This window comes from Panthera uncia, chromosome E1 (assembly GCF_023721935.1).
Source record: "Panthera uncia isolate 11264 chromosome E1, Puncia_PCG_1.0, whole genome shotgun sequence".
Classification (NCBI taxonomy): Eukaryota; Metazoa; Chordata; class Mammalia; order Carnivora; family Felidae; genus Panthera; species Panthera uncia.
The window spans coordinates 55726283-55739045 of NC_064814.1; the positions used below are offsets into that span (position 1 = coordinate 55726283).

Genomic DNA, 12763 nt, shown 5'->3' on the forward strand with positions numbered 1-12763 from the left:
ATATATATGTATATACATGTATATATATGTGTGTATATATATACATATACGTATGTATATACATATATATACATACATATATATACATATATATATACATACGTATATATATAGCGCCCCTGAAAGGACCCAGTCTTAAAGCACTAAAAACAAAGAAGCCCACCCAGGGCTCCACGATGCACTTACCCAGAGCGCCATTCTCCTGTGACCCGCTCCCAGCAACGTTGCCCGGTGGAACCTCTCTCTCGCCATTCACATCCACTGCCCCATGGGCACCCGGCTCCAGGGCATCCCCAGCCTGGACCTTGCCTTCAGCCCCCCATTCAAACCTGCCAGCCAATCTCCGCACAGTGCCTGGGGCCGAGGCAGAGCCACCCTGGGCCAGGACCTCAGCCCTGGGGAGCAGGGGCGGAGTGTGGGGTGACCCGGAGGGCTTGGGTGGGGGAACTGGAGACCGGGGAGCGGGCTCTGGGGTGACGGAGCGCCTGGACACTGGACTGGGGGTGCTGGAAGGCGAGTCTGGGGAAGTCTGGGAGTCGAGGCTGGCTTTAGAAGCCGAGGGGGGCAGAAGGGCAGGGGGCTTGAGGGCCGAGGCTGGGGGCTCCCAGGGGATGGGGGTGCACATCGGGGTTGGCGCGTCATTGGGGGTGAGGGGAGCTTCTCGTGGCGAAGAGCCGTTGTGGTGGGGCCCTGGGGACTGGGCAGCCCTGGGGCGAGAAGGAGGACGGGGGCGGATGATCCGAGGGGGCTTCTGGGTAGGGGGTGTTGCTGCAGGAAGAGACTGGGCTGACATCTTCCTCTGGGCTCTTCAAAGGAGTGGGATACTCTTCTGGAGTCATCCCCTGAGGAAGAGGGAGGAAGAGACCCTTAAGGCCCACCCCACCCCACCCACCCCCTTCCCCCGCCACGGGTAGACGGAGGCCTCCCAGCAGAAACTGTTTGCAAGCAAATGGGGACATGATTTCGGGGTGGGGGGGGGCGCGGGAGGGGAAAAGGCTAGTGCCCTCCCTCTGCTTCTTTCTCATCTCCACTGTCTTCCTCTCCTCACCTCTCACCCCTCCCAGCCTCCCAGCCTCCATTTCTCTCTGTCTTTTGGCTTCTGCTGCCACAGTCGGGCCACAGGGGGCAGTGAGGCCGGCGCGGGGGCGGCCGGCTGGAGACCCAGGTTGGGGGCCCCGGTACATCGCGCTTCTCCTATGGCCAGACGTGTCCGGCTGCAGAGCTGTGCGTGCTTGCGTGCGTGCGCCAGCGCGCGAGAGGTGTTGAGAACGCACGCTCCGTGCGGCCAGGCGGGGGGGCGAGCGCGGGCCGCGGCGCGGTGCAGGCGGAGAGGCGGGGTGCGAGCGGACGCGTGTGCGCAGGCGCGCCGCCCGGGCCCGGGGAAGCGAGGGATGCATCACTATTTCCCTGCTCCAGCGGGCCCTCCGCCCCCCATTTCCCAGTTCCTCTCTCCGGACTCTCCCTTTCCGGATTATTTTTAGTCTCCTTTTCCTGCCCTCAAGATTCCTGGAGCCTCTGACCCCAAGAGACCAGGGGGCCCCGGGCACGGTCTCTCCTGCCCCGTCCTCATCCCTGCCCGCCCCCGCCCCGCATCTGGTCAGAGAGGCCCCAGTGGGAGCCTGGGTCCTGCCAGGATGCCTGGTGGGTGGTCGGGAGACCGGACTGAAGGTGAGGACCAGTGGGGCCAGGACGCCGAAACCTGGGCTTCACCTCCTCCTGCGGGCAGGCGGCTGCAATCCTGAGAAGGCGGCAGGGTCAGGGCGGTGGCCCCAAACTCCGCACAGGAGGCGGCCGGAGAGTCAGACCCCTCCAGGCCCCGGATTAGGTTCTGGAGAAAGGATGCCGGGTGGGGGCTGGGGGCCGGAGGCTGTGAATCTTGCAGCTCAATGGCCTCTGTGTTCTGGCAGGAAGCTCCTTAGGTGACCCAGGCAGTGGCCTCACCAGCTGGCGGGCTCCTCCCCAGCCTTGCCCCCCTTCAGGGATCCCTCCCCCCCCCCACTCCCCGCCAAAGGTACCTGCGTTTACTTCCTTTCCCGCCCCCCCACTCAGGCCTCTCTCACAGGGACCCAGGTACCAGGCCCCACGCACTCACCCTTCAGTCCTCTCCACTCTGTCACCTCCCAGGGCTGAGTGAGTAGGGGCAGGAAACAGGAATCGGATCCTCCTCCCAACCGGACACCCCCCCTCCCCAAACCACACCGCACTCCACATGCGCACACTAGGGTTCTGGAAGATGTGATGGACCCAGGATCCCAAGGGTCCCGGAAAAAGGCTGAAACGCCGGCGTGGGAGAGCGGGCTGTTCTGTATGCACAGGGTCTGGTTGTGGCTGCGTGGCTGCGTGGACTGGGGGCTGTTGGGGCCCTGGGGTGGGGACGAAGGATGGGCTGGCAATGGCACAGGGCCGGGCCGGTGGGAGGACACCGGGCACGGGTGTCTGGACACCTCTGTATCAGCTGAGGGATGGTGTGTGTGTCCCTCCAGGACGTGTCTATCTCTCCCACACCACACACGAGAGCCTGTCCCTTAAGCTTCTAACCTGTCCCTCTGGGTGTGAGCCACTCTTTATGTCACACCACGGGACCCCCACCCGGGCTTCCCGCTCCCTGTAGTGCCCCCCTCCCTGAACTTACCTTTATCTTTCTGGAAGCTGTTTCTATTTCCAGCCTGTCCTGCCTACCCCTTGGAGCGAGGAGTGTGGGGCCAGGTCTCCCAATGCCTGTTCCTGTGTTTCTGGGGCGGGAACTGAGGGCCCAGATTGAGATCTCCACAGAGGAAGCCAGTTCCTTGGCCCCACCCGGCCATTGTGTCAGGCGTGTGTGCATGTGTGCATGGGGGGCGGGGGGAGGGAGGCAGGGGGAGAGGGCCTCCAGTGGGAAGGAGGCCGGAGACCTGAGACCCCTGCCTGTTCACCCTTCTCTGCCCACCTCTCTCTGGGTCCCAGCCCCTGACTCTCCCTTTGCCACTGGGAGGCTTTGATGTGGACTGGCCTGTGCAGTCAGCACCCCCTGAGGCTGGGTGGGCGGGGGACCCTCTCCCCTCTAATTTGCTCTGTGCTTGAGGGGCTGGGGGTGTGCCATAAAAACAGGGTGGAGCGAACCCCCGCCTAGCCTGGATTCGGGCTGGTGGGAGGAAGATACAAGGGCGGTTATGAAACCCGGGGGCCTCTGCCCACGCCCAGTGCCGCCCTTTCTAGACCTTCGTGCCCACACCCGAACAAGATACTGGAAAGAAAAGCCGGAAAACTGGTGTAAAAGTGTTTGACCCCTTTTCTCCTCCATGTGAAAGGCAAAATTCTCGCAACGACCTACCAGGCGCTACCCGACCTACCCTCCTCCCATCCCTGTCCGGGCCTGCAGCCTGGAAACCTGCCTCCGGAGACATCCCCATGGGTGAGTCCCTCCCTTCTTCAAGTCACTGCTCAGAGACCACCGTCTCACGAGGCCTGCCCCACCACTCTGAAACTGCCAGCCACCGCCTCCTGCCCCATTCCCGACCTGCCTTCTTTCCCCGCCGGCAACCATTGCTTGTAACGCACCAAAATCTGTGCTCTCAAATTGACAAATTCTGTTTATAGTTAATTACCTTTCCGTGTTAAAAAGTAAGCTTCCTGGTGGCAGGATCTTTATGTTCTGCTCACTGATGTATCTATCCCCAAGTTCTGGAACAGGGTCAGGCATATAATAATAGGTGCTTAGGGGCGCCTGGGTGGCTCAGTCGGTTGGGCAGCCGACTTCACCTCAGGTCATGATCTTGTGGTCTGTGAGTTCAAGCCCCGCGTCGGGCTCCTTGCTGACTGCTTGGAGCCTGGAGCCTGCTTCAAATTCTGTGTCTCCTTCTCTCTCTGCCCCTTTCCCATTCTCACTCTGTCTCTCTCTGTCTTTCAAAAATGAATAAATGTTAAAAAAATTTTTTAAAAAGATAATAATAGGTGCTTAATGTTTTGGGAATTGACACAAATTAAATTGAATCCTCCCCATAGGTCTACTAGTCTCTGACTCTCCTTCCCTACAGACCGTTTCCACGATTCTGTTGATCCCACCTGTTTCCCAACACACACACACACACACACACACACACACACACACCCCAGGACCAGGAATCTAACCTCCCAGCCCTCATCTCTAGATCCTTTTGGATTTTCAGGGAGAGGAAATCTTTCCAAGAGTATCTCACAGACCCAATCAAGAAAGCTGAATACACGTAAGTAGCCAAAAGAATCCTGTTGTGTGTGTGTGTGTGTGTGTGTGTGTGTGTGCGTGCGTTTTAACCGAAACGGGAATATCTTATTCATTTTGCTACTTACAAAAATAACATTAAAAAAAGATAACCCGGGGTGCCTGGGTGGCTCAGTTGGTTGAGCGTCCGACTTCAGCTCAGGTCACGATCTCGCAGTCCGTGAGTTCGAGCCCCGCGTCGGGCTCTGGGCTGGTGGCTCAGAGCCTGGAGCCTGCTTCCGATTCTATGTCTCCCTCTCTCTCTGCCCCTCCCCCGTTCATGCTCTGTCTCTCTCTGTCTCAAAAATAAATAAACATTAAAAAAAATTAAAAAAAAAAAAAAAGATAACCCAAGGGGCACCTGGCTGGCCCAGTCGGTAGAACGTGCAACTCTTGATCTCAGGGTTGTGAGTTCAAGCCCCACATTAGATGTAGAGCTTACTTTAAAAAATAAAAATAAGGACAGCACCTCGGTGGCTCAGTCGGTTGAGCCAGGGTTGTGGGATCAAGCCCAGTGTCGGGCTCTGAGTTGACCATGGAGCCTGCTTAAGATTCTCTCTCTCTCTCTCTCTCTCTCTCTCTCTCTCTCTCTCTGTCTCTCTCTCCCTCTGCCACTCTCCTCCCCCACTCACACACACACACACACACACACACACACACCTCTCTCTCTCTATCTCAAATAAAAATAAATAAATAATAGGGGCGTCTTGGTGGCTCAGTCGGTGAAGTGTCTGACTCTTGGTTTCGGCTCAGGTCATGATCTTGTGGTTGGTGGGTTTGAGCCCTACGTCAGGCTCCATGCTGCTGACAGGGCAGAGTCTGCTTGGGATTCTCCCTCTCTCTGCTCCCACCCTACTCTCTCTCTCTCTCTCTCTCTCTCTCTCTCTCTCTCTTTCTCAAAGTAAATAAACTTTTAAAATAAGCAAATAAATAGCATAACCCCAAAGTGCTGGTTATTAGCTGCAGACATGAATGGCACTTGAGACTTTCTAAAACCCAGAGGTGAGTGGGGATGCCAACAGAAGAGGAATGGAGTGGACTGGACCCCCCTGGGCCCTTCGCTGTCCTCCCTCACTTTCCCGCTGCCTCTCTCTGACCTGACTGGCCCACCCGGAGGCCTCCTATCTGCCTAGCTGTTGGTGAGAGATGTCCCCTCCTCCCCCAAACTGAAGCTCCCTGGGACTGCACTCGGAATGTTCTAACATTCCTGACCAAGAGGCTCTACTGGGCCCCACTGCTCAAAGCAACCACAAGGACGAAAAAAAAAAAAACCACGACTTTTCAGAGCTATAAAATCACCGTCTGTTTATTTATATGTGTGCGCCGTCTCATTCGAAAAGAAACTGAGCTCTGAAAATCATACCATGCGACACCCACCAGATTATTTTTGTAACCAGATTATTTTTGTACGGACACGTATTTGTTGTGCAAATACTTTTTTTTTTTAATTTTTTTTAACGTTTATTTATTTTTGAGACAGAGAGAGACACAGCATGAACGGGGGAGGGGCAGAGAGAGAGGGAGACACAGAATCGGAAGCAGGCTCCAGGCTCTGAGCCATCAGCCCAGAGCCCGATGCGGGGCTCGAACCCGCGGACCGCGAGATCGTGACCTGAGCTGAAGTCAGACGCTTAACCGACTGAGCCACCCAGGCGCCCCGCAAATACTTTTGCAAAGGTAGTGAAGGTTTTTTCATGTAGTAATACAGCGTCCCACCCCCACCAAGGCAAAAGCTTTCTGTTTTTCCATATTCCAGGGACACCATCATCGTTTCGGGTCTGTATTCTGCCTTCTCTTTAGCATTGCTTTATGACCCTTTGTCATGTTGCTACATGGTCTCTGTAACTACAGCTTTTCCTGGAATATAATATTGCATCAACTAGGTTTTACCACCTTGGTAAGAACAGTAAAAGTCTTCTAGGAAATGCTTCACACCTCCACCCCCCACCCCACTCCATATGATTCCAGTGGGACAGCCGACCACAGCAGTCTCCTCCAGGCCATCTGACCCAGGTTTGGTCAATCCTCTGGCCACAGAGAATGGCCCAGGAATGCAGGAGTCACCCAAGCAGGGAGAGCCTCCCTGGGAAAGAGCCGCTTCCTCTTTCCTCCAAGGGCACAAAGCAGGAACAAGGTTAAGTCTAGCGCCATCAGACTTGGCCTTTCCCCCACCCCACCCGCCATCCCCACCCTAGTCAATTCAGTGGGGAGAAAATGAGCCCCATACCCCAGGGAAGCAGAGACAAGAGATGGAGGGGGGCTGACAACTCATTTTTGTCCACTGGACCACCCCATTTCCTGAGCCACTAAATTCTTTCATGCTTAAGCTGGTTTCAGCTGGGTTTCTGTCACTTATTGCTGAAAGAATCTTGACTATTGTAATTCATTCCCTAGGGACACGTGGGTCGCTTTCAGGTTTTGTCATTACAATCAAGGCTGCAACGCACATCCTTTTCTGTGCAAAACACTTGCAATTTGAAATGTGATTCACAAAGTAACCCTAGGAGACACTTAGACTGTTCTTGAAAATCAGGTAGGGCTTGGCCAGGCCAAGAGGCAAGGCATGGGTGCCCCTCTGGGGGGACCACAGAGAGTGGGCCCATCTGGAGAACTGTGGGGAGAGAGTCTTGGCTGAAATGGAAAGAAGGTTAGGAGGCTGGAGGAACAGGTACAGAAGGTTTCTGAGTGGGGGTGGCAGGGGGCGGACAGAAATGGTTTTGACCATTTTCTTACCCACCCCCACCTTCTGGTACCTGGTTCTCCTTCAGGGAGCCACCATCATTCTAGTCCACATGGCCCAGAAGCAGCCAGCCAACACGTGCTCTCCTCCCTAGCCACCGAGATTGATTCAGGGGTGAGCCTGTGACACACGCAGGGCCAAAGCATAATCCACGCAGGACGTAGGCGCCAATCGTTGAAAAAGACATTCTACGCTCTCTGGTAGGTTATTTTTCAAAGATGGTTGCAACAGCCCCTCCCATCCCAAATTCCCTTCTGCAATGGGACTCTGACACTTTTCTCATTAAGAGGAAGAATTTAGGGTGACTCAGTCGGCCAAGCAATTGACTCTTGATCTCGGCTCAGGTCACAATCTTGCAGTCTGTGAGTTCGAGCCCCATGTCAGGATCCATGCCGACTGCGTGCAGTCGGCTTGGGATCCTGTCTCCCTCTCTCTCTGCCCATCCACAGCTTGTGTGCTCTCGCTCTCCAAATAAATAAACTTAAAGACAAGAGAGAGGAAGAATTTATTTTCCCTCCAATTCGACCTGGGCCGGCCCCGTGACCTGCTTTGATCAAGAGAACGTGAAGAATGACACTGTGCCTGTTCGGGGCCTGGGCCTGAAGAGGACTGACAGCTTCATCTTTGTTTTCTTAGGAGCCAGCCGTCGTGCACAGAAATGTCGGTGAGACTACTGAATGGTGACCGGCCATGTGGAGGGAGAAGCCACTTGGAGAACCGGGATGCCCCAGCCATCAGCTAGGATGGAGATCTTAGGACACGTGAGAAGGCCATATTGGATTCTCCAGCCCCACCCCAACACCCAACTAATACCACACAGGGCATCCACACTGAGCCCTGCCCAAATCCTTTTTTTTCCTCCCAAATTCTTCTTCTTAACGTTTATTTATTTTTGAGAGAGAGAGACAGAGCATGAGTGGGTAAGGGGCAGAGAGAGGGAGACACAGAATCGAAAGCAGGATCCAGACTCTGGGCTGTCAGCACAGAGCCCGTCGTGAGGCTTGAACCCACAAACCGTGAGATCATGACCTGAGCCGAAGGCGGACGCTTAACCGCCTGGGTGCCCCAGCCCCAATTCTTGATCCACAGACTCCTGAGCAAAGAAATGGTTTGTGTGTCAGGCCACTAAGTCTTGGGTTGATTCGTTAGGCAGCGATAGACAACCAAAGCGCTGTCTCTCCTCTGGGGATGCTAAGCTGATGAGGCACAGGCCTAGGGCTACTCCATGGGGTGCCTGAGAATAAAACCAACACAAGGGAGAGGCTGAGACACAGAGGTGAGTCCCTGATCCCGCTGGCCTGAAATCCTACCTGTGTTTGCGCTGTTCTGTCATGTGAGTCAACAAATTCCTGTTCTGTAAGCTGGTTTGAGTAGGGTTTCCGTCACTTATAACAACAAAAAAAAAAAAAAAAAAAAAAAAAAAAAATTCCTTATGAGGGGAGAGGAGCTCTCGGTGAAAGAAATACTGAGTCCCACTGGTGTCTGGTAGGGCCGGGACCTTGAACTCCAATAGAATCCTTCTGGGAGTGGGGCGCCTGGGTGGCTCAGTTGGTTAACTTCAGCTCAGGTCAAGATCTCACACGGTCTGTGGGTTCAAGCCCCCATCGGGCTCTGTGCTGACAGACAGGGGCCTGGTTCAGATTGTGTCTCCCTCTCCCTCTCTGCCCTTCCACTGCTCATGCTCTGTCTGTCCGTCTCTCTCTCTCAAAAATAAGTAATTTTTAAAAAATGGAAGGGGCGCCTGGGTGGCTCAGTCAGTTAAGCGTCCGACTTCGGCTCAGGTCACGATCTCGCGGTATGTGAGTTCGAGCCCCGCGTCGGGCTCTGTGCTGACTGCTCAGAGCCTGGAGCCTGTTTCAGATTCTGTGTCTCCCTCTCTCTGACCCTCCCCCGTTCATGCTCTGTCTCTCTCTGTCTCAGAAATGAATAAATGTTAAAAAAAAAAAAAAAAAAAATGGAAGAAACCTTCTGGAAGCACACAATCCCCAGGCCTCCTTTTCTGTATGGAATGCTTAACCGACTGAGCCATCCAGGCGCCCCATAGAGATGGGTTCTGATGTTGGTAAGGACAAAGGATTCGGTCCAACTGCCACCAGGTGGAGGAGTCTGAGCACTTCAGGTGTGGGACCTGGCTGCCAAACGAACCCATCAGTGTCCAGGCCACCCCAGCACAGGTGGAGACGAGGCACAGCCCAGTGTTCTCCACACGCTGCATCATGCTCCTTACCCCTCTCTGTGGTCCCACCCTTTCCCCCGGGCACCTGGGGTCCACCTTTGGGTCCCCCCTCCGCTCCTCTCAAATTTGTCTCAGGACGTTCACACCCAGCAAAAAATGGTGACAGTTTATAGTCATCAAGACGACACGTTATTAACAAAAGAACTGACACCAGGATCAACGGGAGAGAATACAGAGCCCAGAAATAGACCCACACGGATATATTCAACCGATGTTAACCAAAAGAGCAAAGGCAGTTGGGTGGAGAAAGGATACTCTTCTCAATAAAAGTTCCTGGCACAGTCGGACATCCATGTTTAAAAAAGGGGCGCCTGGGTGGCTCGGTCAGTTGAGCGTCCGACTTCGGCTCAGGTCATGATCTCACAGTCCTTGAGTTCGAACCCCGGTGAGTTCAGAGTCCCACGTCGGGCTCTGTGCTGACAACTGGGAGCCTGGAGCCTGCTTCAGATTCTGTGTCTCTCTCTCTCTGCCCCTCCCCCGCTCATGCTCTTTCTGTCTCACTCTCTGAAAAATAAATACACATAAAAATTTTTTAAAAAATGAATCTAGACACAGGCCTTACATCATCCAGGCTCAAAAAAAGACTATAGACCTATGACGTAAAATGTAAAACTCTGAGATTTCAAGGAGAAAAATATAGGAGCTAATCCAGGTGACCTTGGGTTTGGCGATATGTTTTTGGATACAACACGAAAAGCATGGCCCATGAAAGAAAGAGCTCCCAAGGCTAAAGCTAGAACACTTTGAGCAACAAAATAAAGTATATGGGATTATAACCCAAAGTATAAAATAAATATCCGTGGGTCCATACTGATAGATATCAATAGTTGAATAAATGAATATATAAATGGGGGAGACAACTGTCCTGTGCATTAATTCCAAATAAATTGTGCAGATATTTCTCCCTCGAGGAGGCGGAGTCTAACTCTCCATCCCTTAAGTGTGGGCTGTGCAGAGTGACTTCCCTCCAAAGAGTACAGTTTGCAGAGGAGGAAAAAATCATAGCTTTGCAACGGAGACCCCGACAAAGGGTACCTGATCCAGGTGATCAAGATCGACACCAACAGGGGTACCTGGGTGGCTTAGTCGGTTAAGTGTCCGACGTCAGCTCAGGTCGCGATCTCGCGGTTGGTGAGTGTGAGCCCCGCGTTGGGCTCTGTGCTGACGGCTCAGAGCCTGGAGCCTGCTTCGGATTCTGTGTCTCCCTCTCTCTCTGACCCTTCCCGACTAGTGCTCTGTCTCTCAAAAATAAATAAATGTAAAAAAAAAAAAAAAAAGAAAAGATCAACACCCACAGTGAGAAGCCACTTTGACAGTATGTGTCTAGTGGCACCCTTGATATGATGTGATAAATGACATTTACCTCTGTGATCTTCCTCCCAAAAACCCATGACCTCAGTTCAATCATGAGGGGGGGAAAAAAGAAAAAAGAAAGAAAGAAAATCATGAGACAAAAAGCCCTCGGTCAATCCTGAGAATCAGAGAACATGCTACAAAATCCTTAACGCAGGACTCCTCAAAACTGTCAAGGTCATCAAAAAACTGTCAAGGTCATCAAAAACAAGGAGAATCGGAGAAATTGTCACAGCTGAGACAGAGCCTTCTTCCAGCCTAAGAAAATATGACAATTAAGTGTAATGTGGTAGGTGCCCTGCATGGGATCCTGGAACAGAAAAAGAAGTTGAAGCAAAAATGAAGAAAATCCGAGTAAAATATGGACTCTAATGAATAATAATGTGTCAATATCAGTCCGTTATTATAACAATATATTAACACAAGATGTTAATAACAAGGGAAACTGGATGGGGGTGATATGGGAACTCTCATAGTATCTTTACAACTTTTACAACTTTTCTGTAAATTTGTTTTTTAAGTTTTTTTTAATGTTTATTTTTTTGAGAGAGAGACAGTGTGAGCCAGGGAGAGGCAGAGAGAGATAGAGGGAGACACAGAATTCAAAGCAGGCTCCAGGCTCTGAGCTGTCAGCACAGAGCCCGATGCAGGGCTCGGACTCAACAAACCGTGAGATCGTGACCTGAGCCAAAGTTGGACACTTAACCAACTGAGCCCCTCCAGGTGCCCCACGACTTTTCTGTAAACTTAACACTTCTAAAATTTACGCTATTAAAAAAACCCTTTTTTTTTTAATGTTTATTCATTTTTGAGAGAGAGAGACACACAGAGAATGAGAGGGGGAGGGGCAGAGAGAGAGGGAGACACAGAATCTGAAGCAGGCTCCAGGCTCCGAGCTGTCAGCACAGAGCCCAACGCAGGGCTTGAACCCACGAATTGTGAGATCATGACCTGAGCCAAAACCAAGAGTCGGACGCTTAACTGACTGAGCCACCCAGGCACCCCAAAATTAAGGTATTTTTAAAAATAACACTATAAAAGTTGTCTATCTCTAGGGTATCTAGATATTAAAGACAAAAGGCCTAAACTAATGGTTCTAAAACTTCAGCACACATCAGAATAACCTACAGGGCTTGTTGAACGGAGTAGTCAGTCAGTCTTCACCTCCTGAGTTCCTGGTGCTGGAAGTCTAAGGCAAGACTAGAGGATTTGCATTTCTAGTGAATTCCCAGGTGCTGCTGCTACTCCAAGGACCACACTTTGAGAACCACTGGTGTAAACTCCAGGATTAAAATGATAATTAATTCTCGGAGCTCCTGGGTGTCTCAGTCGGTTAAGTGTCCAACTTCAGCCCAGGTCATGATCTCACACTCTCTGAGTTCAAGCCCCGCGTTGGGCTCTGTGCTTACAGCTCAGAGCCTGAGCCTGGAGCCTGCTTCTGTGTCTCCCCCTCTCTCTGCCCCTCCCCTGCTCATGCTCTGCCTCTCTCTCTCTCTCTCTCTCTCTTTCTCTCTCTCAAAAATAAATAAAAACATTAAAAAAAAAATTCTCATCCCGTCCACCAGGTGGAGAACTCTAAGAGCATTCTTTGGAAATTTCCAGAAGACTCAGAGCCCCTCCTGAGAAGCCCCATTATCTGTGCTACTTTACCCTCCACCCCTCCTGCCTCATCCGAACTGCTCAATGAGGTAGCAGTACAATGGTGAGATAGAGATGACTCAGACAGGGTCTAGGGGTGGGCTGGGGCATCCAAGAACTCCCAGGGAGGTGAAGGAGTCAGGGAGTAAACAATTGCTAATTAAAATGAAAAATGTGGGTAAATGCTTGAGGAGCAAAGCCAGATGGAAATGGCTCAAAGTGGAGAACTTGAAAAAGCTTCAAGTGTCAGGAGAAGTAAAGGTCAAGGTGAGGAATGGTTTGGGAATCGCCAAAAGAAGGAAGGGACATTCCGGGCAGTGGCAACAAGACACTGGAGGGCACAGGGCACAGGGGTCTGACAGCTCCCGGCTTTTCTGGAAACCTGGTAACTGAGCACTTAGTACAGGTCCAACACTTGCACTCAGGTCGGTGCAATAGATAATTATCATTCCTGTTTAGAAAGGAAGGTCTGAAATGTTAAATAACTTGCCTAAGGTCACTGAACTGGTGCACAACAGGACCCAAACTGGAACTCCAGAGGCGCTGAGTCTAAATCTGGTGGCTGCCTCACTCACACACA

At 52.2% G+C, this 12763-nt stretch overlaps 1 protein-coding gene and 1 long non-coding RNA gene across 6 annotated transcripts in view; one reads left to right on the forward strand and one right to left on the reverse strand.

Annotated features, from left to right (window-relative positions):
* Positions 1–2720, reverse strand: part of ARHGEF15 (Rho guanine nucleotide exchange factor 15) — an 11845-nt gene extending 9125 nt beyond the window's left edge. For 4 of the 5 annotated variants that reach the window (XR_007459215.1, XM_049636979.1, XM_049636980.1 and 1 more), the window contains exons 1-2: positions 2633–2720; positions 187–842 (exon numbers count right to left, since the gene is read on the reverse strand). Coding sequence is in view for 4 of the 5 variants with exons in the window: in XM_049636979.1 (XP_049492936.1) it covers positions 187–793 (607 nt within the window). In the remaining variant the exon portion in view is untranslated. Of the gene's footprint in view, positions 1–186; positions 843–2092; positions 2192–2632 lie in introns of those variants that run through there. The other variant, XM_049636978.1, reaches the window with a different exon arrangement.
* A 90-nt stretch (positions 2721–2810) lies between these two features.
* Positions 2811–8889, forward strand: LOC125927003 (uncharacterized). Its single transcript, XR_007459216.1, has 3 exons — positions 2811–3391; positions 4146–4202; positions 7593–8889. It is a non-coding gene; the product is annotated as an uncharacterized LOC125927003 (long non-coding RNA).
* Positions 8890–12763: the final 3874 nt, after the last annotated feature.